Genomic DNA, 27,860 nt, shown 5'->3' on the forward strand with positions numbered 1-27,860 from the left:
AAGCAAAAAATAATTTAAAAAATGCTACACTGCAGCTGTGTGATTGATCTGGAGTAGAACATTAACTTTCCCCCTGTAAACTATACACAAAAACTACACATACATCACTAGATAGCTAATCATTTGTCATATTTTAAAGAATACCATTTCTTCCCCTATCTGAATATAATGTAAAAAGTCCCTTTTAAGTACAGACATACATTGTGCTACCATTATTTGCTATGAATTTTATCCAGAGGGTTGTTTCTAACAAAGCCAAGAGCACTGGATCCTGTTGAACAAAACTGTACTCCGTCTTCAAACAACACCTGGCCATCCTGACAACCAAGAAACCTTGACCTGACGGAGCAGGAATGACGTTGAAATCAAATATAAAAATCTCAGCCTTTCCCCTAACTTGCCCACTTCTCTCTTGCGGTGGATCAATAAACTCTTCCCTTTTCTGTATTTCTTGGCTACTGGTAAATTCTTTTTACCACCGGCAGCACCAGCCTCTCACATGCTATGCCTTTCTGTATTTTTAGTATATTCAGTTTTTAAATTAGTTTTGTTTTTTACCTCTTCTCTTCCTGAGTACAAGTGGTAGCAGAGTCGCTGGATTGTTCCTAATGTAATAAATGCTTCTGGAATACCAGCTCTGGAGTGAGCCAGGCTAGCTATTAAATTTCCTATGGATTAAACAAGAAAACATGATTGTGTCATTTAAATGATAAATCAATACGCAGTGCTTTTGTTAATTTGTATATTGCTTTACATCTCTGGTAAATGAAGAAATGCATATGTATGTAAAATAAACTATTTTATATGTATGTAGAATAAACTTTTATATGTAATAATATACTTTATATGCATGTAGAATAAACTTTACCCAAAATTATGGTTTGATTTTCTGTCACAAATAATAGGAATTAAACAGGCTTTTAAAAAGTAGAAATTTTTTTTAAATCAGAAGTTTCCTTCCGGGCTGGGGATTTAGCTCAGCGGCACAGCGCCTGCCTGGCAAGTGCAAGGTTGTGAGTTCGATTCCCAGTACCGGAAAAAAGAAAAAAAAAAAGAAGAAGAAAAAGTTTCCTTCTTTCTGTGGCTTCAAATATATTTTGAGGTTGTTGTTTTTTAAATGACAACGTAATGATTGAATGTCATAAGGAAATTTAGAATGTTCTTTTTGCAGTTCGAATGGCTTTAAGACCTTAATGATATTATACAATCAAGGAATGTATTACTTATTTAAACTTAAAATCGTTGAAGTTCTGACCATAAAAAAAGTATTTGGGGACTGAAAATGATAAAGTGACTCTGTAATTAAAATAATAAACTGTGTAGCTATCAACTTAACACTATTTCATTCATATTGATATTTTAAAACTTAAATGTAGGGGCCAGGGAAATGGCTCAGCAGCACAGTGCCTGCCTGGCAAACACAAGGTCCTGAGTTCAATTTCCCGTACAAATAAATAAATAAAGTATAAATGTGTTTCTGCATCTATGAGTGGATGCTATATTTAGATAGGAACTGAGTTTTGTTCTCTTGTATGTTTTCCTGGCCTCTAGAAGCCGAGGAATTCTCCCTCAGTTGGAGAAGACTGGGTTGTATGGAAAGGAAAAGTTGCCTAAAGGTAACGTTTTTGTGGAGTTAAAAAGATGCCTTTAAATCTGGGAAGTAAGCACTGGGAAACATGAAGGGCCTAGAAGAAGCAGGAAGATTTAGGTTTGTAGTACTCAGGAGTAGGAGCAGGAACTTCGGAGAGAAGCTAAATACACATAGGAAAACTTGACACTTGGCCATAGAAATGCCACTCTGCAAAACTTCTGTGCCTTTGTTTTATTTTGTTTGTATTTTAAAGAAAGCAAACAAACAAACATTGAAAAGGTTAGTAGGCTGGTTACAATAGCTGATACATTTCCAGTTTGGAAATAGGTCAGTGGGACAGTTACAATAGTGGATACATTACATACTGTTGTCTTCCTATTAGTTAATCAGAGTACAAGATAGTAGGCATGGTATCTTGTCTAAACAATATTAGCACAAAGCATTCTTTTCAAGGAACTAAGAGAAGTTAGCTATAAACCTATCTTAACTATCTTGTGCATACAAATTTTTTTTTCTTTTTTCCCTTTCTTCATTTCTCCTTTCCTCCACCATACTTTGTCTTTTCTTTTGCACAGTTTTTTCCCAGTTCACAATATCTGCAAAATTTCTATGTCTTTAGAGCCTGTTCTGGGAATTGTGGCAGCTAGGACACTGAGCAGTTTGTCTTACACTGTTCCCGAGGCCCGATTGTGTGGCTGGGCTGAGATGCCCGGGATATGCTGTGACTCTGGACATGCATAGGACGCTGGTGCCAGCCAGCAGAGAAGGCCCAGTGATTTTTGAGATTCAGTGGAGAACATTCAAAAGCAGGTATCTGTGCCATTTAATGCATAAAAGCTAAACCCACTGCACTTGTTTCTCAGAGTCACAGAATTACTAAGAGACTGAAATTAATAATGTTTAGAATGCAAGATTGATCTTAGATCTGGTAATCTGAGCTACTTCGTTGAAGATAACAATATGTAATATAACAGTCATTGTTAACTTCCTATCACCTTGTTTTGAAATTCTGTATCATTTTTATTGTTTTTGTGTTGTTTTGTTTTTGTCTTTGTTGTTATTTTATTGTTTTTTCTCTTTAAAAAGTTTCAAAAAATAATGTTGTTTAGATGAAAATCTTTTTAATAATTTCTTTTATACATATTTTCCCTAGCCAGTTTCCATCGGACACTTTCCATTTGCTTAACTTTTCCCCTTGCCATACAAATATACTCCATAATAAGGTAATTTTGTGGTACAGGTGAAATTTCTTTTATTCCCATCAGTGGTCTATTTCAGTTTAAAAAAAGAATATTTAGTTATTTATTAGGAGTGATATGCCAAGTCATATAAACCTTACTAGTCACCTACTTTGTGTGAGCTGGCCTGACGTGAAGTTACAGGCTCACATTGTGTCAGGAACTCTGCTGAACCATTTTGCTTTGCTGTGTGGCACAGAAAACACCTAAACAACTAGGAAAATGCACACAGTTTGTGTAAACTAAACCAGACAGAGAAGTATCAGTGCACATCTTCTAGGTATAAATCAGTGTGTATATCTTGTTGTTGGCTGTTCATAGGAGAATTCTCATTTTATAGCCTGGAAAAAAACAATTTGGGGTTTGAAAAAGTAATTAGAAGAGCAAGAAAGGCCATGTTCAGAGTTAACTCTGCTCCTTTTCAGGGTGCAGTGTGGATGTCCATTGTTAAATGTACACTGACTCTCGAGTTCCACATAGATTAACGTGAGTTCATTTCTCAACTTGTGTGACACAGGGTCAGGCGTATTATTTCCCTATTGCTCAAATTACAAGAATAATTTTTGGAAACAGTTTTGTGTGTATACAATTAGCACTAGTCATTTCTCACCTGTCAAGACAATAGTGGTATGCTTGTACGAGTACAGACTGTTGACTAAAATAGTAACTCCTCTTGCAGACAAAGTAATATGGTCCACATCTATGATGACTTTAGCTAATACAATAATCTAAAGACAAAAAGATGCATGGAATCATTGAACATTTTCTTCTCAGCTTCTCTGAACTTTTGTCATGTGGTGGGGAATATTTCTTAGGTGTTGATAGAATCCGATAAAAGAAAAGCACGTGGTAATAGGGAGGAGGAGTTAGAGTACTCGCCCCTAACCAGTCAGAGCAGTGACCATAATGGGACATATATTCTTCCTACAGGGTTCGTAAATTTTGCATCTTTGAGGTATATGTTCATAGAAAGTACTTCTAAAAGTTAAAGGATAGAAAATGAAGAGAGAATAAGACTAAGAATCCAAATACAGATAATCATGATTGGGTTGAAGAATCAGCATAATCGGGTAAAGATGTGCAGTTAGAAAACCTGTCATGGACACTGCTGTGTTTCTCTAATTATTTCCTTCTCCTGTGGGGCCAGAGGAATAATATCACCGGCCTATCAACCTCCCAGGGTTGCTCTAAGCATCCAATGAGGGAATGAAGGCAAACGTTCCCTGTTACTTGTTCAGTTCTACATGAATGAAGAAATTCTCCCAGTTAATGGAGTTTTATGAGGTAGTAGAGGGGACTAATTATACAAAGTACTAAATTTTACAAATCAGAAAACATTTTACCGGTGTATTTTTAATTTTTCACTAAAAATAGACTTAGGAACTTGAAACTGTGAACTTTTTATTTTATACCTGAAATGCTGCCATTGACCTCTCAGTTTCAACTGTTGATTGAAGAAAAGGTTCAAAAATGGACAGGGTGATTTTTCCACTTTCCAGTATTAAGTATTGTTGAAAGCGATTGTTGAAGGCAAAAAGGGTTAACGCATAGGCTGCTCTTAAGCAAATATCCTAGAAATAGGAGAAATGTGCATTTTGTTTAACTTGCTTCATGTGTCATGTTGTCAAAATAATAGGTTTTAAATTCTTGCCCATTAAAATATATTTCATTCTTATTCATGCAAGTAAAATACAACCTTACTGAGGAAAACAAAGAGCAGTTACCCAGAGTGTCACTGAACAGATGAAATGAACAGAGAGCTTGCTTGTGGCAGGAAGAAGAACAGAAAGCTTGTTAATTTCTAAAGAAACTATTAGCTTACTGAGTAGGCCAATGAATAATCATTTCGTTAAAAGAAACAGCTCCATCAGTTTATTGTTGCAACATAGTGAAGGATACAACCTGAGCAGGTGTTGAAACTGGAGACTACAGAGCTGTAACAACTGGGTGTACTGTGAGAGCCTCGAGTGGAGCCGGGGTATTGATGAGAAAACTGGCAAAATACAAGTAAATCTGGAGATGAGTTAATAGTTTTGTGTCAAGGTTCATTTTCTGGCAGATATTAGAAAAACTGGTAAGAGGGTATGCTAGAATACTCTGAACTACTTTTGTATAGAGCGCCTTTCCCCATCCTAGCTGCAGCCCAGGAAGTTTGTATTTGTAATCCCAAGAAAAGTTATTGGAATTTTAGCGAGTGAATTCCAATCTACCACTTCCAGTGCAACCCATGGCGAGAATAAAGGCACTAAGGCGTGTCTGTAGTTATGGGGAGTCAAGGGGTCCTCAGTCCAGCCACAAGGATGGCCATCCGGAACAAAGGCCTCCACCCAAGGCTGAACCCAGACTTTACTCATTCATGAAGAAGGGAGCGGCTTGAGGGTGTGAGAACCCTGGGAAGTGGGTGAGTGCTATGAGCTGGGCTAGGTAGGAGGCTTGAAATCACCTCTGCAATGCCGAGAGAAGGATGTGCAGAAACAGTAATCTGCATAAATCAACTGAGATAGTACCTAATGTTTGGGGGTCGGTGCTTCAGCTCTGATGTATAATCTTTCAGGCTCCAGGAAGTCATAGCTTCTATCCCAAGGCTCATCCCAGCGCACAGCATGGAGCACTGGCTCACACATCCGTATCAGGCTAGATGCATTGCTTAAAGCCAGTTGATGAGATAAGGAAAAGAGTCACGTAGGGGGCCCTCTGCACTTTTGCAAATATTGGAAAGTCTAAAATTGCTTCAAAATGTTAAGCTTTTTTCTTCTACAGTCTTCTTTCCTTAACAGATTTCTTGGAAAAGCTTATTTCTTCATCACAAACAGTTTGAGAGTATTGTGCACTTTAGAGTATTGTGTAAGAGACAGATAACACACTTGAAATTAGGTTAAAGGTTTAATTCAGAACAGAAGAAATTTGTTTTCTGGTACCTCACCTCACACTAAAATGAGTGCATTTCAAAGATGAAATGATACAGCTATGAAAAATATGTATTGTTGTACATAATGTATAAAATATATATTATTACACCATTACAAACTAGTGACCCGCAAAGAGAACTTTTACATTTCTTTTCTCAAATAATACATTTGACTATTGCCAGGAGAGACATTTGATGATAATTTGAGAGTGTGGTTTAAAAACTATTCTGTTCTAAATGAGCTCGAATATTTTGTAAAGGTTTTACCTTATCCGTTGAGTGAAGAAGATAGAGGACATCGGAATATTTAAACCCTTCATTTTCTTGTAATTGTTTCTGTAATTCATCATTCCTGAGAACGATGCATGCCAAGGAAAATGCCACTTCAACCTAAATATGTGGGTTTCAGAAATTATTTTCCCTTCATTGTATAAATATTGATACAGGATATATTATAGAAAGACACTGTAAAATTTGCTAAAGTATAATACAATATTCTGGTTCTCTGATCAGTAGTCAAAGCGTAACACAACTTTTGGAGGAAGTGTTCATAATTTTCAGCATCTGGGAATACCCTTCCTTTCTGTGTGCCGGGATCACCTCAGCACCAGTTGAGGGCACAAGGGGGGCCATTGTGGTTAGCAGGGCATGGAAGGGGGTCTTACCCTAAGTGCATAGTTGTATTCCTTCCACATCTAAAAAAATGTTTGTAAATGTTTTCTGGCCTGGGTTATAAAGCTGAAATTGCTTGTCAGCTACTGGTCATCGAGATGTGCAGTCTTGATGAACACCTACTAATTTAAGCAAAGCCTTGTAGCATTAAGAAATAGATTTTTTCTCCTCTAGATTTGGAGTCTTTTAGCGTACATTCTGAAGCCCATTGGGAGGTGAACTTTGTATATTATTGGGACTCAGATGAGTTTTTAAAAATGCTAAACTATGCATTTCCATGAAAAACATTAAGAATTTGAAAAACGTAGTTGCTTAACTATTGTGAAATACTGGGTCCATTACAGAATTATTTTGAGGAAAATTATTGAAAATGTATTGGAGTATTGAAATACACATGGGTGCAGTAAACTGTTTCTCCATGAAAATGAACATTTTAAAATAATATTTTTCATGCCACTTTTCCATAGTTTTAAGAAACGTATTTGTACATGGAAGGTCAGTGTAGTTTTTAATTATAATTTAAGCCAAAATATTGCTGGCATATGTTTTCCTAATCATCTCATAATGATCTCTTTCAAGTCCAAAAAGCATGTAACTTACCCAGTAGGATCAACATTGCTGTTTAGTTACACATTTTTCATCCATGTTGTTTCTATTTCATCATGTCTAGCAAATCCAATACCAAATTTTGAGAAGAAAATGTATTTTTTGTTGTAGTTTCTTGCCTAGCCAACTGTAGATTTGATGTATTTCTAAAGCCTTGGTGAAAGGATTTGAGTTGATGTAAATATCATCTTATGAAGGGCATTTTATGAAAGGTAAATGGAAGAGTGCAGAACTTTTCTGCGACCCGTAATAATTCTCATGATGTCCAGCTGGAAGAAACCCACAGCCACCAGCCGACACAGGCTGCTTGCAGGGCTGTGGGGTGGCTTGAATGGTGATAGACTCACGGTATTCATTTGTACCTGAGAAATACTGCCATGTAGGGCAGTCATCCTCAATACCCACACCCAACCGTAGTAATCACTCTCTGAGGAAGCAGAGAAGATAGCCTGTGAGTATGTAATTAAATATCCGAGGAAAATTTTTCTTTGAAGAGTAAAGGACATAAGACTTTCTAGTCATATTTGAAGGAATCATGCTTTAAATAAAATTTACTATATTTATGGTTGGTAGCAACTGTTTTTGTTTAAAACAAAAGGTCTTAGGCAAACCTTAAAAGGTTAAATTTTTATGTTTGTGAACTTACGTTAAGATACAGATTATTGTTAAAATTATACTTATATATAATTTTTACTATATTAAAAAAATTTAAACCTTGATATATACCTTAATGTTAGATGAAGGGTGATCTCTCAGTAGTTGCATAAGTATTGGAAAGGCATTTTCATCCACAATAAATTGTTGACTAATGGGATTACTTGTGTGGGCTACACCTATAAAAATCTATGTGTCAGCGAGCTAATTTTTTTACTCTTCTAAACAGTAAAATCAAACATAGCTTGATTAGTGGGTAATAGACTGTCTTAAGGTAATATCAATAGTAAACCAGAACAGTAAATGCTATCCTGGCACTATTTTAATAGTTCTATATTAATTTTTAAGAGGCACAGTGACTAAACATGGAGACTTTATTATTAGAATTGTGAATGGCTTTCAGTAGATACACAGCAAATAAGTTAGAAAAATCCTATATGATCAAGGAATGGTAATAATAGTACCATTTATTAAGGTATTCATCATTGTTATTTCCCTCAGAAAGCTTATTTTTGCAAAAATGACTGATGTACATCACTAAATTCCTTACATTACATGCACTAAAAGATAATCATACTGTCTCCCATGGTAGCACACTACTTTAAACTACAAGCCTAATTTCAGTGGACAGCTCTGGTCATCTCTTCTTAGTAGACATTTGCAAACAACTTTAACTCTGTGTGAGTTTTTTGCCAATGAATGTCATAACACTGTACTCACATAACGTGTTTACATACTTGAGTAAAAACACATTAGGCCTCGGAGAAGCTGTCCACATACTGCTCTCTGGGGGAGTGTGAAGCAGGGGCTGGGGAAATAGGAGTTGAGAACATTTTTGTTTTTTTGTTTGTTTTGTTTTTTTCTGGTACCAGGAATCAAACTCACGACCTCACGCTTGCCAGGCAGGTGCTGTGCCGCTGAGCTAAACTCCCAGCTGAGAACATTTTCATTTCCTTCCCTTCCTCCACCTCCCACTGATATGGACAGATGGGAGTGAACTAATGAGAAAAACTGTGTGTTGGTGTGTGGGTGTGAGTGTGTGTGTATTAGGCAAACTATGTGTGTATATATAATTTATATATATATATGTATATGAAAACAAATTCTAACATTTTATAAGTACCTACATTGTATACCACAGTCTCTGGCAAAAAAAGCGCGAAGAAACACCACCTTCTGTGGCAGACTGTCTTAGAGTAATGAATGCTGGGGGAAAGGGGAAAGCAAGGAGAAGGAAAGGATTGGAGCTGATCCCTGTCATTCATCCCCCTGGGTTACTTTTGAGGAAACACAATGACCGAGAAGTAAAAGTCTTCCTGTTTGTAAGAAACAGTCTGTGATCAGTCCTCTGCATTCATAAACTTGGAGAAGAGCCCAGATATTTATTTTTTACAGGTCAGTTGCTGACACTTCATTTTTTTCAGGCACTGAAAAAAAGCCAATTGCTTTACAAGAAAGACCACTTCTTTTTTTTTTTAATTTTGGGAGGGTGTTTTGAGACAGGGTCTCACTCTGCAATTCAGAGTAGCCTTGGACTCTCCACGTAGCCCAGGATGGCCTCAAACTCACTGTGAGCCTCCTGCCTCAGCCCCCTGAGTGCTAGGATTACAGGCATACACCACAACACCTGGCCAAAAGACCACTTTAAAACAAAGAATTATTATGGAAAGAGATTGAAACTGAAAACTATGCCCCAGCATTGAAACATCTAGACGTATAAACACATACAGTGCTTGAAATCTAAAAAAAATTTTTTTCTCAAGTTAAAAACTCTTTTAAGTCAATACTTAAGCCTCTTGTCTTCATTTTCCATTCTATGCAGAGTTCAAGAACAAGACTGATACAAAATTACGGTTTTAGGGGCTGGGGATTTAGCTCAGCGGCAAAGCGCCTGCCTGGCAAGCGCAAGGTCGTGAGTTCAGTTCCTGGTACCGGAGAAAAAACAAAAAAAATTACGGTTTTACACTGATTTTACTCACAAATGTCTTGGAGAAATTTTTATGCATTTTTTAGCGATTAAATACAGTTAAGGGCTCTGATGGTGGGGGTGGAGAAGAGATTAGCTTCTGTCTCTCTCCCTGTGAGCTTTCTTTCTCTTACAGCTATTTAAGGAGTTGAGAAGAAGTATACCGACCGATACAAATGGACCCCACTGCTCTGACGACGCTGAGAAGCGTGCCTTCGGCTATCTTATGAATTCTTAGTAAGCGAATCAGTGGTGCAATTCCATTGCCTTCGCATATTTGATTTTGATGCATCCTGCTGTCCTTACTTAGAGCTATGACTGCCTCACCTCCTGGTTTAAAGAAAAGTAAAGAAAAAAAGAGGAAGAGAGGTAGAATGCTCCCTTGCCCTGGGACCTTGTGCAGATTTGTGTATAGAAAGAAACTTACCAACATACTGCATTTTGGCAGATGGTGACAAAAGCATATTTATGATGAAGTTGTATCCGATCTGTTCCGCCATGTACTTCTGCTGTTTCAGTGTTTGTCCTGCCAAAGCCCAAAGAGCTATGGCTCCTTGTTCCTTAATATCTACTTGAAATGCCTATTGAAAACATTCAATGAACTCAGTGAGCACTTACAGCATGCTTTAGGGATGCACGTTTTATAAAATGTTCATTCCAGGATTGGTTTTGGTATTTTATTCACTAAAACTTCAAAATGGAATAAGTCATCTGAGGGGAAAAAAAAGGCCCGCAATGATAAAATTCATACCTTTAGGAGTTTTAAAAGATACTTAGTTAATTTATGTTCCAGGAAGGCCTTCTGTATAGGAGGGTTGTAACTCGCCAGGGATTCCACAGCCATTGCACCTTTCACTTGGACACTCAGTTGTTTTCCTATGAAAAGCGCTACCAGGGGTGGGATCGCTCCTTCCTGAGCAATAGCGTCCTGAACTGCCTTATTGCCACGTGCGACTTCAGCTATCGTGGCGGAAGACACAGCCTGCAGCACATCTTCCAATGAATTAAAAAACAAGTTAGAGAAACTGGATGGAGCAAAGGAGAAAAGAAGGAAGGGAAAAGGAAAAAAAAAAATATATATATATATATATACACACACACACACACACAATAAATAGCTATACTACTAATTCCCGTTAGCTCATTGAAAGGAAAGGTTTATGCCTGTGTTGTCTGATCAATTTTTCATGCCTGTCTTGTAACAGGAGCAGCTACTTTGAGGATAACAATACTCAATGTACTGACCATGGTTACTCTACTTTAATCTTGTTTTGAAATTTTATACCATTGTTTTTACTGTTTATTTTTCTTTTCTTTAAAATAAAAAAGACAAAAAATAAAAAACAAATGAATGACATTAAAACATTTCCCCAGGTTTCAGGTTTTCTAAATGTACCATTAATGATCAGTATGTGTGCTAGTCACACTGGAGACTTCTACTCCTCTGAGCACATTATCTGCTTTGTTTCGCTATTCTTGTCAATATTTCTATTTATAAACATGTTTAATTAAATATTTTAAAAACAATACTTTCGAGAGTTGAATCCTTTTATAAACTCAGTAGTTTAAATTTAAAGGTTCCAGATATTTGAGTCATACTTGTGCATTTCTAGGTCCATTTAAAGGCAAATCCAGGACAAGCCCAAATCCATGTTTATTTCACTTAATAAATCTATTCCCTTTTAAATTTCACAGAGGTAGAGGCTCACCGGAATCACTACTCAGAAATCTAATAAGGTGTTTGATGCCATTATGGTCTCTCACTGCTTTTTGATTATTTTCATATCCTATGCATAATACTCGTATACAGTTCATTACATTTACTAGCACGTTTTCCATATCTAATGTCAAGAGATTTATCAGAGCTGGGATTCCATTCTAAAAATAAACAAAAAATTACTTAAATTGATATACGATATATACAATGTTTGCTTGCTTAGAAATACAAATCTATTGCTTTTCTTGCAGTAAATATCTGCTTATTTAAGAGAGAACAAGCCAGGTAATCCCAGCACTTGGGAGGCTGAGGCAGGAGGATCACTGTGAGTTTGAGGCCAGCCTGGGCTGTAGAGTAAGCTCAAGGCCAGCCTGAACTACAAAGCAAAACCCTGTCTCAAAAAATTAAGAGAGAACAATGGTCTGTAAACAAATATGTGTACTGTTATAGCACATTAAATGATAGTTAATACCATTTTAAACAAATCTTACATTTTCATAAAAAGTAAATATTCAATAAATACATCTGAAAATGGCAACTAAAGCATTTTGAGCCTGCAAGTTCATTGTAGCATTTAATAAATATCTAAGAAGTGAAGCAACTGGCTGAGAGTAATTGAATATACTTGTACATTACTCCATTTGGAAGCATTTGCCATTGTGAACACTGCAGTGGTAACTAGTAATTATGTTTGTGCCACACCAAGTACTACTTTTAAATGTGAATATAATTTGCTCATTTTAATGGCATGAAGATGGCATTTGTCCCTGCCAACAGAAAGAATGCAAGGATATCAAGCAATGAGTGAAAGAAATACAACCCCTTTCTTAATAAAGCTAGAAAACATTGGCAATATTGAAATATAATAAACGTGTATGAGTTGCCAGTGCGCTTGGGAGAGATCTCCTCTAGCCAATGACCATAGGAACAACCGGTAGAGCACAGTTTTCCAAATATAATTGAGTTGACTTTGAAGGGCAGAAAAAGAAACCCAATTCCCCATTTTTAATACTTAGAGTAGCAGCAGGCTCTTTCCCAGGCCTGTTGAGCATAAAGTTTCAAAACCAGAGAGAAAAGATGAACAAGGAATCATGCTGAAAAGAGTGGAAGAAATAGCCCACTGGAGAGGTTACAAAGGAAGAGACAGAGTTTTTACATTGTGGAAAAGATAATATCCTCTTTTGAAGTTTCATGCACCACTAATTTCTATGGCTAGGGAAAAGTAAAGATAGAAGGACTCATGCATACAACCCTATGGCATAAGAAATAATTTTACTAGCCTAGAACTTTGTTCTATGCCCTTTCCCTCATCTACTTCCTGCAAAATAGCTGAGCCAGAAAGAACTCACCTATAGAAGACAAGTAATGATATGAAAAGAATCTGTACAGAACCTGTCCAAATCTAAGAAAAAATAGGAAAAACATATGACAGATGAAGAAAGATATTATGGTGTGAATGTATGTGTCTCTCCAAAATTCATCTGTAGGAAGTTAAACCCCACTGTGACCATTTTAAGAGATAGAAGCCTTTAGGTGATCAGTGATCTTATAAAAGAGTGGGAAAGAAATAGCTAGGTTCTTTTGTCCTTCTTTCTACCATGTGAGGACATGACAGGGTGCCATCTTGGAAGCAGACAACAACCCTCACCAGACACTGAACATTCTAGCATCTTGATCTTGGACTTCTCAGCCTCTAGAATGATGATAAATACATTTTGTTGTTTATACATTATCCAATCTGTGGTGTTTTCTTATATTGGTAGGTACAGAATAAAATAAATATTCATCAGAAAAATTTTGCCATGAAGTAGATAAAAATTGCAACAAAATGTGTCATATGATTAAATGAAAAGTGAAACAATCACCATTATAAAACAAGAGTACATAGGAGAGGCACCAGAGCTAGAAAAAGAATTTTTGAGACAAGGATAGAGAACTGATCAACAAATTTAGTGATTCAATGCTCAAAATTTTCAATATTCAATGTTTGATTTTCATATTACAACGGTATTAATCATCATTGAGCATATTCAGTTTCTTAAAATACTTTTTTGCAGTAACTGATAGGTCAACAGATTCTTCAGGTTGGCTATTTCTTCTTAGTCTTGTTGGTTCCCTGCAACTTTTCTACAAGTCCTAGTGAATCAGTTTTTTTTTTTTCATTGTATCATGAAGTGGCTCAGTTTTTAAAAGATAATAAAAAATATCACCACTTCTCATCATTTCCACTGTTGCCATCATGGTTCAATATACTATTTTATTTCATCTAAATCACTGCAACTGCTTCTTGATTAATTTTACTGCATCATTTTTACCTACCTATTTAAACAAAGTAGAGAGATATAAATCTCTTCAGGAAACTTTTTAGACCAAAGCCATTCAACCGTTTCCTAACACATTGAGGAAATGTGCCTATGTGGCTTTATGCGATGTGGCCCCTCACTGCATGACTGTCTCCTTGTTGTATTCCCTCAGCTACCTTGGCTTTCTTGCTATTCCTTCAAAATGTCAGGCACCCTCCTACTTCATTCATTTTGCATTTATATTCTTAGCCTAGAGTGCTCTTATCAACAGGAAAATGTATGGAAGAGGTTCTACAGTGCTCATCTACTTCAGGACGATAGTCAAAAGCCAGCCTCTTAGCCCTCCATATCCCTGGATTCCACATCTGTGGATTCAAATAATTCAGTAAGTATTTTTGAATCAAAAATACTTGGGAAAAAACTTGAACTTGTACAGAAGAGGTTGTCATTATTCCGTACACCATACATCACAACTACTATTTACATAGCATTTACATTGTAGCACGTATTACAAATAATCTCAAGATGATTTAAATTATGCATAAGGGTATGCATAAATTGTATGAAAATACACAATTTTATATATGAGGGCCTTGAGGATCTGCAGATTTTGGTATCTGTGAGGATCCTGGAACCAAGTTCCTACCAACACAGTCTATATATTCACCAAGTTTCCCCTCACACCATTCCCTGCTTTAGTTTCCTTTTTACCACTTATTTTCATCTATCATTCCATTTGTTTGACTTATTCATTTATTGTCTTGTTGCCCTCAACTAGAATAAAAACTTCATATAGAAGTTGGGACTATTCACTACCATAAGCCTAGGATCCATGATTCTATCTACCACATAATAATCTTTCAATAAACATTTGTTGCATGAATGGATTGAAGTAATACTACAAAAAAGATATTTAAAGATACGAATTCAAGAAACATCCTCAAACTAAAGTGATATAAATGGATCTGTTGAAAAGATACACCAAGTACCAGGAAGAATAGGGTAATCAATATGGATATGTAAGATCTGGACTTCAAAGATAAGAAAACACTGATCAGAACTAAGATAACATGCATATCAACAAGCATAAGCGAGATAATAAAAAGTGACAACAGCAAAACTGCATGCATTGCATACAAAGGATACACTTACCTAACTCTAATTACCAGAATCACTGAACACGATGAGGTCTAAATGGATAAGACTGGCTAACTCTGAGGTATTTCTGATAGATTTTCCAAATGAATGAGAACAAACACAACTAAAATTGTTAACTCAGAAGTTAAGGTGGATGAAAAAATGCAAACTAAATATAAGATCACAAAGGAAATAACACAAATACAGTTTTAGATGAGGTGGAATTCAAGACCAAAGTACTAACCTTAGTGAAAATGTACATTTTATAATGCAAAAGACTCAATCCTCAGTGAGGAACATACGTAAAACTGAAAAAATCATGTAAACAAACTTCACTTATAAGTAACTCAGAAAATCTTAAAATACTAAAAGATATAATTTAATGATAGATTTTGTATGAGAAAATACAGTATGGAAATACATCACTAAAATAATTTTCTTGTAATTCCTTCTGGTACACAATTAGATAGCATTTATCAGCCAGAACAACAATGACTAAAATGGTTTTCTTCTTTCTCCTTTCTTTTTCTTTTTTTCTTTCTTTTTCTTTCTTTCTTTCTTTCTTTCTTTCTTTCTTTCTTTCTTTCTTTCTTTCTTTCCTTCTTTCTTTCTTTCTTCCTCCCTTCCTTCCTTCCTTCCTTCCTTCCTTTCTTCCTTTCTTGTCTCCTTTTTTTTTCTTTCTTTCCTTTCCTGGTCTGGTGATTGAACCCAAGGCTTTCATACTAAGCCACATAGCCAGTCCTTTTAAATTTTTATTTTGAGACAGTATCTCACTAAATTGCAAAGTGGCCCAAACTGGGGCTGAGCTTTCAATCCTCCTGGTTCAGCCTCCCAGAGTGCTCGGATTATAGGAGTGTATCACCATACCCAGCTTGTTATTATTTCTTATAACATCGTCTTATAAACAGCAAGAAACCAACACTATATACTAACATATGAAGAACTCCTCCTTTTCTACTTCAGGGTTATACTCCAATGCCTTTTTTCTTTTGGTGGTGGTGAGGCTAGAACCCAGGGCCTATATGTCCATCAACAGATGAATGAAGAAAGAAAACATGGTATTACACACAGTGGAGTACTATTCCACCATAAAGAAAGATAAACTTGAGTCATTTGTGGGAAAATCGATCCATCTCGAGACCATAATGTTATGAAATAAAACAGACACACAACCTTAAATATTACATGATTACTCTTATATGAGAAATAAAGAACAAAATAATAGATATAAGGAAGTAGGGAGAGAGAGAGAGAGCGCTTTCTCAAGGGCAAGAGGATCAGGAGACGGAGGGAAGGGGCGGGGAAGGAAAGGACTGGGGATACAAAAAGGAATGGAGATGTGTTACGTACCTGTACCAACTTCATACAAGGGGTGTAAACGTTATGTGCTGCAAACATGTACTAATAAAACAAAAAGTGAAGAAGCAGAACCCAAGGCCCCAGACATACTAGGTAGTGCTCCACCACTACCCAAATGCCAACTTCTTCGTGAAATATTTTTCACCCCACCCCGTTCTCCCCTTCTCTGTTGATCCCTAAGAGTTTTGGCCCTGGATAATAACATGAGTCTCTTGCCAACTTCTATGTGAGGGAACTACTATCAGTCAAAACTGGGGTTCTCTGAAAAACACTCACGAATTTGGCGATAATATCCTTGTTTCCATACTGAGCAATGTCGTACAGAATGACAGCACAGCGACAGTGCAGTTCAGGTTCATCAGAAACCAGGAGGTTGATCAGTGCCGGAATAGCGCCTGCCTCTACCAAGGCATGCACGACACTTACGTGGGTGGAGATATTGCTCAGTAACCCAACTGTTTTGCACTGTAACTTTATTTTGGGACTTTTTAATAGGTTGATTAAGGCAGGAATGGTGCCTGTACACAAAAGACAAGAAAAGTCATGACATCTTGTAATCATTTACAGCCAACTTATCACGCCAAGGTTTAAATCATGTTTATGGGCATTGTAGAGACTAGCAAGTAATTCTCTACGTATAAAAATAATCACTTGAAATTACATAAATACATGTCTTTGTCTAGTCTGTACTACAAGCAATTCTCACTTTTCACACATCTGATTTCACAGCCACAAGCATACCCCGAGGGTTGGTAACCTGAAGCTATTTTTATAACCCTGAGTTTTCATTTAACATCAGTGATAAATTATTTGAGTAACCGGGTGGTAGAGTTTAGCTCTGGTTATCGCATCAACTTTGTGTGCTAGTGTTTGTGCAATTATTTCAATATTTTTTATTACATTCTGTCCCTATGTTATACCAGCAAGTGAAAAGACAGAGTAGCTGAATCTAACAAAATGCACAGTAGCCTCGTTAGTTACACTTGCTTCAAAGACTGAAATCACTGGGTGGGCTGAAAACAGAAAATTCGGCGTCAGCGGGATGCTTGTTATATTTACATCAATTCAATGTGAAATAACAAGAGCTTGCTCTACAACACACAGACTGATGGAAAAGAGAATGGTAGAACTAAATGGCTTTACTCATTTATTTGTGAAATGAAGCATCCTTCAAGATTTAAGTCTGTGGTTCACTTTTTCGGACACAGAGCTTTTTGTACATGCTTTTAGGGATACATTAGAGGGATACCTACAATTAAATAAATGTTACTTCATTTATTTATTTATTCAGCATTATTTATGGAGTATCCCACATGCTCTCAGTGTCCACATTGGGTGGTATGAAGAGAACATTTGCACGATTTCAGAAGGTTAAATTGGGCGGTACTGTTCTCAACAACCCTTTGAAGTTGAACCATTTATTGATGAGGAAACTGGGGTTAAAAAAAAAAAAAAAAAAAAGAAAAGAAACTGCGGTATAGAGGCTAAGTAATTACTTAAACTTGCAAATTCAGAGCTAGCTACAGATCTGGCCAGGCACTTACTCTGCTATTTCCCTTTAGAAAATGAAATTGTGTGAGTACAGAATAGGGATCATTTCTAAATAAAAGTAAATATAAGAGCAGTGTGTTAAAGTAATTTAATATCAGTGTCTAAGTTTGTAAGCTTTTAGGGAAATAGAATTTCTCTAAAATTTATTCAGATTTTTAATCCTAAACAGCTGCCAAATAGAAAATAAATGATTGAAAGAAAAAGGAGATGATCTTAGGAAAAAAGGAAAAGAAGTTGAAAATGAACTAAAAAGATTTTTTTTACAATCACAAATGTATCTTGGGGCTGGTGGTAGAGTGTGCGCTGTGCATACACGAGGCCCTGAGTCCAGTCCCTGGCACCAAATACACACACACACACACACACACACACACACACAATTGGCCAGCAAAACAGCTCTGCTTAAAATAGCATGGGAAAAATATAGTTAATACATAGACTTTGAACTACCTGCGTCCAAAATACATTTCCAGTATTGATCATTCGCTAAGCAAATTACTTCTAAGGACATGACAGCCATCATCCTTCGTTTAAAGTTCTCACACTGCAGCATTTCTGTAAGCATTCAGTAGAAAAACACAAGCTGAAATTGACGTAGCAGGTAATGGCATGGTGCATTTTGTTTCTGTGCAGGGAAAGTGAGCCCGAGGACCGGGGTCACTGCAAGGACCACCAGCTGCATACATTAAACTCCCCATGATGAATGGCCCTTTGTCTAACACATGCTGAACAGACTGTGTGTGTCATAGTTCAGTTCTCAAAGCTCCCCCACTGGGACCGTTTGTATAGACATAGTCTCCACATTGATGTCATCAGGAGGTGGCAGAGGTGAAACCTACTGGGAGGTTGTGGGTCACGGGGGCACGCCCTTGCGGACTGTGGGACACTGCTCCTACCCCTCCGTTTCTCTTTTCTCTCCCACACTCAATCATGAGGTGAGGGGGTTCTTCTGCCGTGATTCCTCCCACAATGTGCTACCCCACCGTAGGCCCAAAGGCAATGGGGCTGCACAATCCGGGATGAAACCTCCAAAATTAGGAGCCAAAAATAAACCTTTCTTCTTCACGTATCTCAGGTATTTGTTGCAGTAACTAACACAATATATGTCTGGGATCTTTGAGCCTTGTGATGTATATAATTAGTGAAAAACAATCCTGAAATTATTTGATCTGAATGGCTTTAACTGGAAACAAAGTTAGAATTCACTTGCAAAATAATATGTCTCGAGCTGGGTGTGGTGGCACACACCTATAATCCCAGCACTCGGGAGGCTGTGGCAGGAGGATCTTTGTGAGTTCAAGGCCAGCCTGAACTGCATAGCGAAACTCTGTCTCAAAAAGGCAAAATAATAATGATGATGATAATAATAATAATAATAATAATAAGTCTCTTGTGTCTGAAATCAGTTTTGAATCAAGTTTGAGTATGGGTTTTAAAGGATAGTAAAGTAAATTACATTATTGCTAATAAATTTTAGTATTCACTAAATTAGATAAGAGGCTTTTCATATGTTCTGGGTGTGAAAAAGATATTTTTAAAAATCTTGCATGAATTTATACTTCAGATCAACGATAACATAAATATGCCTTCTCATAAACAATGTCTGGAGTATAAGCGAAAAGTCCATGGGTGTATCTATTCTTCATCTCTTTACCCATCTAGCCTATTACCAAATTCGTCCTGATGCTATGTTGGCTAGGTCACTTCATGGTGCACTCTTACAATTCACTTCCTCAGGGGCTGGGGATTTAGCTCAGCAGCACAGCACCTGCCTGGCAAGTGCAAGGTTGTGAGTTCGATTCCCTGTACTGGAAAAAAACAAAACAAAAAAAACTCAGCTTCCTCTCCCAGGGCTAATCCTGGAGACTCTAGTAAACTAATTTTTTTTTTCCCATAGTGGGCAGTATCAGGAGGTAGAGCCATTCCAGGGTAAAAGTAAAGAAGCGGGGCCAGATCTATTCAAATCATTATCAGAACTTCCCAACAATGGCTGTATGAAGCATTGGCCAGTGAGTGTTTTTGTGTCATTAAAATATTGTTAGGGCCAGATTTTCTACTCTTAAAGTAGATGTTTGCAATGGTTCAGCTGTATTAAAAATAACATGAGGATCCTCAGCCCTCCTAGAAAGGCTAAAATATAATTTATATATATATATATATATATATACACACACACACACACACATATGTATATAATTGTATACATATAAGTGAACATTACAAATACTTTCCAGCATCTCTTGAGGCTGATGTACTCAAAATACATTCCCAGCTCTCAGCAAGTTCCAAGATTGGTACTGAGCCTGTCTTGAAGCCAAATATTTAGAATTCTTGGACCAGTAAAATGCGACTAAAAATCTTAAAAATATCTTGTCGAAAATGAGCTGGTGGAAAAAAGCAGCTCTCACTCTCCAGCTCTTTTTCTTCTCTGTTTGCTTTAATTAGTTTTTATGTCATCTGCATGGTTCAGAGTTAAGTATCACCCAAAGGGTTATAGCAACATATCGTGGTTTGTGACCCCACCCTCCCTGCTTCTTTGGGTTCATCTCTCCAGATATAACCACTTTGGGTCCTTTTCCCACATCTTTTGTTAGGTTCACAGTTCCATTCTGGAACTTCTCTTTCCTGACTCTCTTGAAGTTCTCTTTGCTTTTTTCCTGGTGAGACATCTAGTTTCCTGGGTCCTTTTATCGTCTGTTGGTGAGGGAGAATTCCAGCTTCAGTGCCCTTAAGTTCTTCCTGAGGATGCTCTAAGTAGAGCACTTCTGATTGGTGCTGCCATTTCTCAAGTGTGACTCTGAGGAGCTCTCTGCTTTTCCACGGTTGGCTTGGAAGGCTTTTGTGTGGTCAGCTAAGTCCTAACACTTGCCTATCTGAATCTGTGTCTAAGATTTTGCTGTTACTATATCTTTTCTCATTTTCTCTTTGTATGCTTGGCTACTGCTACTGGTTAAATTATTACTTAATCTTCATGCAGTTTTAGTGAGGTCTCAGAAAGGAATAAAATTAAATGCATACATTTAGTTGGCCACATAACATTTACCCTCAAATTTCTAGCTAGATTAAACACAAACTTGGGGGGAGAAGTTAAACCAAATTTTTCACAAAATACTTATCAAAATATGAAGAATTATTTTGCTGAAATTTTCTCTAAAATTAGGAGGTAATAAATGTATTCGAAGACATCTTTTCTACCTAAAATCATTTCCTCCTTTCCTTTCTTTTTAGTTACTTTTTGATGGTAGCGAAGATGACTTCACTTTTGAGAAAGCTTGAAAAACAAAAAGTATAGTTATATAAAACTGTCACCCACTTTTTTGTTTTAACTTAGAAAAACTAATTCTGTGCACAAAACTATAGTTCTTTATCATTTGTATGTTTGTTTCTGTTTTAACTCATAAATTGTTTATTTCATGATAATCAGAGCATTTATTCACAAGGAAATTGTGTGTTCTATACTCACCTACTAACGTTTTCCAAACTGGGAGTTCAGGAATATTTAACTCTATTATATGCTTAAGTACTTCCGTGTGAAAGGTTAGCACTGACAGATGAATTATATTGTTTCCTTTAGTATCTGTTTTCCTCCAGTTGGCACCAAGAGAAAATAGGTATTGAATCGTGTCCAGAGCTCCTGAAGTGGCAGCCAGTAAAAGTGGAGTGCACTGATTCCTAAAAATCAAGGAATACACTATAAGAACATTTGAGTACACACAGAGCATCAAACTGACTTTTCGTTACGCCATTCAACTTACTGTTGTAGGAACTCTGATTGATACCATCACTGTCTCTTCCTAGTGAGTGTCACCCTTGTATTCCCTGCGGAACACATTTGCGTCTCTTGTCTGGCTGTATAGGTTCCCAGCTCCTTCCTGACTTGATTGGCATGCTTTTTAATTTCTTTGGGAGTTGATGATACACAAAACCCTTAGAATATACTGAGAGAATATACTGAGACTGTCCTGTCTCGCCCTTATAACAACCCTGATTAAAGTAAAAAAGCAAAGCACATGTGAGCCCATTTCACAAATGATGAAACTGAGGCTTAAGTAGTAGTCAAACCTATCTCTTCACATTTCATTTCCAAATTTCAAATCCTAGCTGCCTAATTGTGGTAGAAACGAAGAGGGTTTTGTTTTTGTTTTTTTTTTTTTTTTAATATCTACTATCTGCTTTTTAGACACTGAAAATCTTTTGGTTGGGCACGTGCTTATCCAGCCCAATGTTACATTTCCCAACCTGTTTCACAGATAGGTATGGCCATACAACCAAATTTGGCCACTGTGTTAGTGGAAGTTACAAGGGCAACTGCCTAAAGAGAACAGAGAGTGCCAATATTTTTTCTTGCTATCTATAGTTATGATAATAGAAGCAGGAATTGCATTTGTATCATGATGTAAAAGCCATGTCAAAGAGCAGTAAGAGAAAGTCAGTGTCCTGGACTGTCAGACCATTATACTAGCCCTAGACCATTGAATAATAAACTGTGAAATAATGATGCTGGCCCATAGACCACTGAGTAAGAAACTCAAACAATTATGCTAGCCCTAGACTGATAATATCTGAAGACATAGAAAAACCTGCATGAAACTCTGCCACAGTCAGATTCAGAGGTTCAAAAGAGTCACACGTGTTCTTCAGATTCCTAGACAAGGATGTACCTTCAGGGCAAGTTAGACCTCTGTCCCAAAGGTTGGTCTGCACTTAAATTGTACAACAAAAGACGTTTGCAGACACTTTCTTACTTCAAAATTTTCTTTCTCTTTTACTGTAATACACATAGAAGCATGATTATGAGTACATGGCAATTTCCTACATTAGTCAAAAGACTCCTACGAATAAACAAAATGACAACATGCAGATTACATCAGATATCTCTAGATACTTATTCTGCATTACAAGCTCCATCCACTTTGGTCTGGAGCCCTGGGCTAACTGCTGGTGGTACAGGGTTCAATGCTGAGCAACTTCCTACTCCTTAGTCCTACACTTCTTCCCAGTCATCCTGTGGAACAGTATGGCTGCAACAGGGGTAGGAACAAGTCCCAGTGGCTCACTCCTGATTCTTCCAGAAAATGTGCATTGTTTGACTGAAGCTCTTGTCTTGATGAATTCTGAAGATACATGGTAGGGGAAGACAGTAACCAGAAAGGACATCAAGTCACCCATAACAAAGTGTGTCTTTCAGTGTTGATGTGTAGGGAAAGCCATGCATGTAGAAATTTGTATCCTTATAATACCATGCTTAATAACTTACTCAGCGGTCGCCTCTGCTTCTAGCAAAGTAGGATCCTTCCTATAGAGAACAATGATGATGCTGATGTTATCATAGAAAGCGGCAAAGTGGATTGGCATCCAGCCTCTTTTTTCAGAAAGTGTAAAATCAGCTTTGAAAGAAAGTAGACAGATGGTGCTTTCCAACGAGCAAGCCTGCGCAGCCAGGTGCAGAGGAGTCGGACCTAGGATGGGAGGGAGATTACCGCAGTGGTCAAAGAATTAACGCTCCTAAAAAACATGCCTTTTTGGCATCCAACCACATAGCTTAGTGTTATACAACATAAAGTCTCTAAGATAAGCACTAAAATAATGAATTAGGCAATCCTGTATTTCTTTAATTCAGATGTCTGATCACAAAAATATCATACCTTTTAAGTGAATAAATATATACAACATTGAAGATATTAAATATTTGAAAATTTAAGTGAATATATAAAATAGCCTTATGAGAAAATAAGCTATTTCTTATTTGAATTATTTTCCATTTTATTCCAATATTTTGTGGGTAGAAGACTGCATGAAATTGGAAAAATTTGCAAAAGGCTTCCCTGTCATTAAATTCAGTGACCATTTGCAAATTCTCATCTTACTTCCGAATAGTATTTTTGTACTGGTAGCCGCTAGTTCCTATTTAAGATTGTTACCTCTCTTGACTCCTGTGATCTTGTGCTCCCTATTTTTCTCCTTTGCAGCCTCCTTGGGGACCTTCTCACTGCCCTCATGTCCAAATGCGCCCTAAAGCTGTCTTGGGCCTTTTTCTCTTCTCAGCGGCCTCACTTACCACCTTTAACTTTATGACTCCCACATGATGCCTGATACCTTCTCTGAGCTCCAGATTTCTGTTACCCACAGCTAAGTAGCTTCACATGTCCCCTCACCCTTTTTTTTTTTTTTTCCCCTCACTCTTAATACATCCACAGTAGAACTCCTGTCTCCCCTCCCACAGCTGGTCTTCTTTCTTTGCTCACTAAATCAGTGAGAGACATTATGATCTAGCCAGTTCTACAAAACAGAAACCTGGAATACTCCTTAGCCCCTGTCTTCATTTTATCTCTAGAATGAATCCATCCCCAAGGTCTAGAAATCTCAGGAGCCTATCTCTATGGTCAGCAGCACCTTGACCCAAGTCATAATCACCTCAGCTGCTAGTTATCTCTACCTTTTATGATCTTTCCCCCATTCACAGTTTTCAAAATGTAAATCTGATCTTTTCAATTCCTCGCTCTCTGCATTCTGAGGAAGAGTGACAAGACCCCTGGGATGACCCTGTCTCAGACCTCAGAGACTGATATTGCCCCTAGATGGCCAAGGATCTAACCTGCATTAATTGTTTATTTTTAAAGGTGTAAAAACCATTTTGGGGGATCTGAATTTATAAAAATAGAGGGAGCAGCAAATTTCACAGTTAAGAAAAGGAAAAAATGAAAGAAGAAAATCAAATAACCATGATTAGAAAAAATATACTTCAAACAATATGAAACATCATTATGGGACACTCATGTGACAGAATGTTTTGCAGACTGTGTGCTCTAAGAGAAGTTGTAACACATGCCATAGTCTTTGGAAGCACACCAGCCATTTTACTTACGTCTTACCATTTCTTTCTTTTTTCACTTCCATTTTGGATGATTCTGTTTTAAAAGGGAACACACATAGAAGCGTGATTATTAGTATATAGCAGTTTCCCACATTAGTCAAAAGACTCCTCTGAATAGAACAAAATGACAGTGTATAGATTACATCAAATAGTACTCAGGCTGACTTTTGGTCAAGCCACGTGGGCGTATTGCTTGCGCCTGATGCTACAATCAAAGCAGACCCGGAAACTCTGCCTCTCCAGTGGCCTCTAAAACTCACAGCTGGTATAATTTCATGCTGAGTAAGCAATAATATTACTAGTAGATTTATACATTTTCCATACATCAAAATCTACCCAATCATCAACAAATGGAAATCCAAGAAATCAAGGGATCAGTGGGAGACTTTAATTTACCAAAGGTTCTGTTCACACTAAAAAAAAAATTTAAAGATAATACGTGTTTAAATAACAGGTTAAAAACTGTATTTGGATTTGACTGAATCCCACATTATTTTAACTAGGTTTATTCTGAACTGAATATTGCAACTGACAGACAAATCTCCATACTTTAAGGCGTTTTAGTCACACTGCTGGAGTTCGAATTTCACTTGTAGGCAGGATTAAAGTACAACATTTTATTTTTGTGGGTGCAAAAAATTAACACAGCTTCATAAAGTAGCTGATCTAATTAAAATATAAAATCACCATTTCTTATTGTTGACACTGTTGTACCACCCATTCCTGACAACTTATCTCTATCCTGACAATCTCTCTACTTTCATTTATAATTTTATTTTTTATGGTACTTAAATTTATCCTAGTGGATGTAAAAACATGTATGCATATTTGTCCATCAGAAAAAATGGCTTTACAAAGTTTAAATTAGGTTACCCTTAAAGGGGATATTAATCATAGACAGTATTACAAAAGAATATTTTCATTATTAAATATGTGTACTATAAAGAAACTAGTTCCTAGTTTAGAGCGCTGAAATAAGATAAGAATATTCTACCAGGACCTAATGGTCATAGTCATCCTTCCTTTCTCTGAACTTCTATAGGACATCACTATATATTAATTGTACTAGTGCTTACTAGATTCTATCCTACATTCATTTATTCCACAAATATTTCATGAGCAACTACTAATTCCAGGCTTTCTTCTGAACACTAGCTTACCATGGCAAACAAAGTAGAGCAAATCCTTACCCTTTATGGATCTAATATTCAAGTAAGGGAGACAAAACAAACAAATATGATACCAGCAACAATTGATACTTAGATAAGCCAGCAACAATTGGTACTTACTAAAACTAAAAGGAGCACTTCTTAGATAACAAAACCCTCAATTTTACTTAAGATACAGACACAAAATTTTAAGCTTGCTTTAAAATAACAGGTATTCTTCATGTGGAATAAGGGGTAAGGATAAGGAAAACATTTTAGAGTTAAATGATTTACGGTACCTTGGCTGAACATAACAAAGCGTCTCTGGTTGATGTTGAAGTTAGCATCACACAGATGACATATGATGGAAATTCTGTTGTGGAGGGCAGCATGGTGGAAGATAGCATAGCCTGCTTCATCCGAGACATTGATGGTGGAGCTTGAGGTTTTACGGCTAAATGTGTGGAAAACCGCTGATAGCCCTCTCTCAACAGCAGACTTCAGACCAAATGGTATACTCTGAAATCATGAAGAAGGTCAGAATTAGTTTTTAAACAGTTACTATTAAAACTGCCTACAATTGGCTTTGAGGCAAAAAGGACTCAAAATATGTTAAACAAATCACACGGTTGCTGTTCAACTACAGTAGAAAATTTCACATGATCAAGGTAGTAAGTTCCTCACTAGGCAGTGCTTAAAGTTGTCATAGCTACTATATTAGGAAATACTTAAGACTTTAGAAATATATTTGGAAAGTTGTTTTTTTTTTTCATTTTTAAAGAATAAGTTACAGACCCTTCTTTGCAGACAAAACAGAGTAGAAAAAACCTTCTGAAATACTTTAAAAACAAACGAAGATCACTGGGTTCCTTTCCTTATTTAAAGAAAACTTAGATATCTAGAAACTTGAAGTGTATAGTATGGAAACAGTTTGTCTTCTTTAGGTCTCCAAATAGAGAGATAGAAGTATTGCTCCTTACGCATTCCGTCTACTAGATATTTGAAAAATAAACTAGCTATTAAAGTTTTAAAACAAACACATGGAAAGGAAATAGCAGTCAAACCATGCCAAAAGTTTGTCATATGGAACAGTATAGCTTTCAGCTAGTAAAATGCGGGATTTTAAATCATACTGAACATTTTATTTAACCTCTTATTTATCCTTGAGATAAAAATTGGAGACATATACTTATTGACAATATGTAACTTCTTACACTGAGTTATGTGATAGTCACTGAAATACCTTGCATTTCATGGCTTTTTTGAAGCCAAATTTTTTCTTAAATTGTTCGTGTAATTGAGCATCTGTCAGTGGAAGTCTTTTCACCCTCAGAGTGTTCACTATTTCATTTATGGCTCCCCACCACTGCGTCTTATACAGTTGCTGATAGAAAATTTCAAGTTCAAAATAGATCACATAATAGCTATAAAAAATAAAGAAAAAAAAGTTTTTCAAATTTTGAAGTGATTTGCTACTTTTTTCCTATAAACCTCTCAAGACTTGGTTTTTCCATAATAATTAAGTATAGAACTGCAGTTTAAATTGTACTTGATTGTAAATACATTAATGACGTAGTTACTAATTGCTACTAATCAGGTCTTGATATGAAAAGTATCTTCTCCATATTGGCTCTTTGGATTGACTGTCTTTCCCATACCAGACAGGGGTGCTGCTTAGAAGTCTCTAGAAGCCCAAATCCTGGCTCAGGGAGCTCTAGGTTATCATCTGGGTTCATGCACCTCTCGATATGCCAATATTTTCTTTCTCCAGGGTTGTTGCCCTTGAGTCTGACTTGGCTCAGGGAGCTCTAGGTTATCATCTGGGTTCATGCACCTCTCGGTATGCCAATATTTTCTTTCTCCAGGGTTGTTGCCCTTGAGTCTGACTTGGAATAAGGCTCTGGGTAACAGCTCCTCGGCTTTCACTCACTGCAGCCGTGGACTAAGGAAGCTCACAACCCGCCAGATCCCTGAGACACGGGCCAGGAGGGGAGCTCGCAACAGTCCTGGACGCTGGCACTCTGGGATAGAAGAGTGATTCAATTCTGAGTAAGTGTGTTTCCTGGGCGTGCTTCTCATCACAGGTAAAGAAAAATGGTGGCCTTCCCCCACCTCCTCTGAGGTACTCTCCCCACG

At 37.0% G+C, this 27,860-nt stretch overlaps 1 protein-coding gene across 5 annotated transcripts in view; it reads right to left on the minus strand.

Annotated features, from left to right (window-relative positions):
* Ankar (ankyrin and armadillo repeat containing) overlaps positions 1-27,860 on the minus strand; it is a 41,972-nt gene that overhangs the window by 3,997 nt on the left and 10,115 nt on the right. For 2 of the 5 annotated variants that reach the window (XM_005373315.2, XM_005373316.2), the window contains exons 6-21: positions 26,968-27,148; positions 26,024-26,243; positions 24,575-24,610; positions 22,960-23,161; positions 21,166-21,374; positions 18,153-18,257; positions 16,428-16,669; positions 11,345-11,513; positions 10,387-10,628; positions 10,063-10,216; positions 9,804-9,965; positions 7,742-7,848; positions 6,005-6,127; positions 4,242-4,400; positions 3,440-3,557; positions 559-668 (exon numbers count right to left, since the gene is read on the minus strand). In XM_005373315.2, the coding sequence (XP_005373372.1) occupies positions 559-668; positions 3,440-3,557; positions 4,242-4,400; positions 6,005-6,127; positions 7,742-7,848; positions 9,804-9,965; positions 10,063-10,216; positions 10,387-10,628; positions 11,345-11,513; positions 16,428-16,669; positions 18,153-18,257; positions 21,166-21,374; positions 22,960-23,161; positions 24,575-24,610; positions 26,024-26,243; positions 26,968-27,148 (2,539 nt within the window). Of the gene's footprint in view, positions 1-558; positions 669-2,941; positions 3,171-3,439; positions 3,558-4,241; positions 4,401-6,004; positions 6,128-7,741; positions 7,849-9,803; positions 9,966-10,062; positions 10,217-10,386; positions 10,629-11,344; positions 11,514-16,427; positions 16,670-18,152; positions 18,258-21,165; positions 21,375-22,959; positions 23,162-24,574; positions 24,611-26,023; positions 26,244-26,967; positions 27,149-27,860 lie in introns of those variants that run through there. The other 3 variants (XR_001233247.1, XM_013512359.1, XM_013512361.1) reach the window with 3 other exon arrangements.

The sequence above is a fragment of the Chinchilla lanigera genome, unplaced genomic scaffold (assembly GCF_000276665.1).
Source record: "Chinchilla lanigera isolate Chin_1 unplaced genomic scaffold, ChiLan1.0 scaffold00002, whole genome shotgun sequence".
In the NCBI taxonomy this organism is placed as follows: domain Eukaryota; kingdom Metazoa; phylum Chordata; class Mammalia; order Rodentia; family Chinchillidae; genus Chinchilla; species Chinchilla lanigera.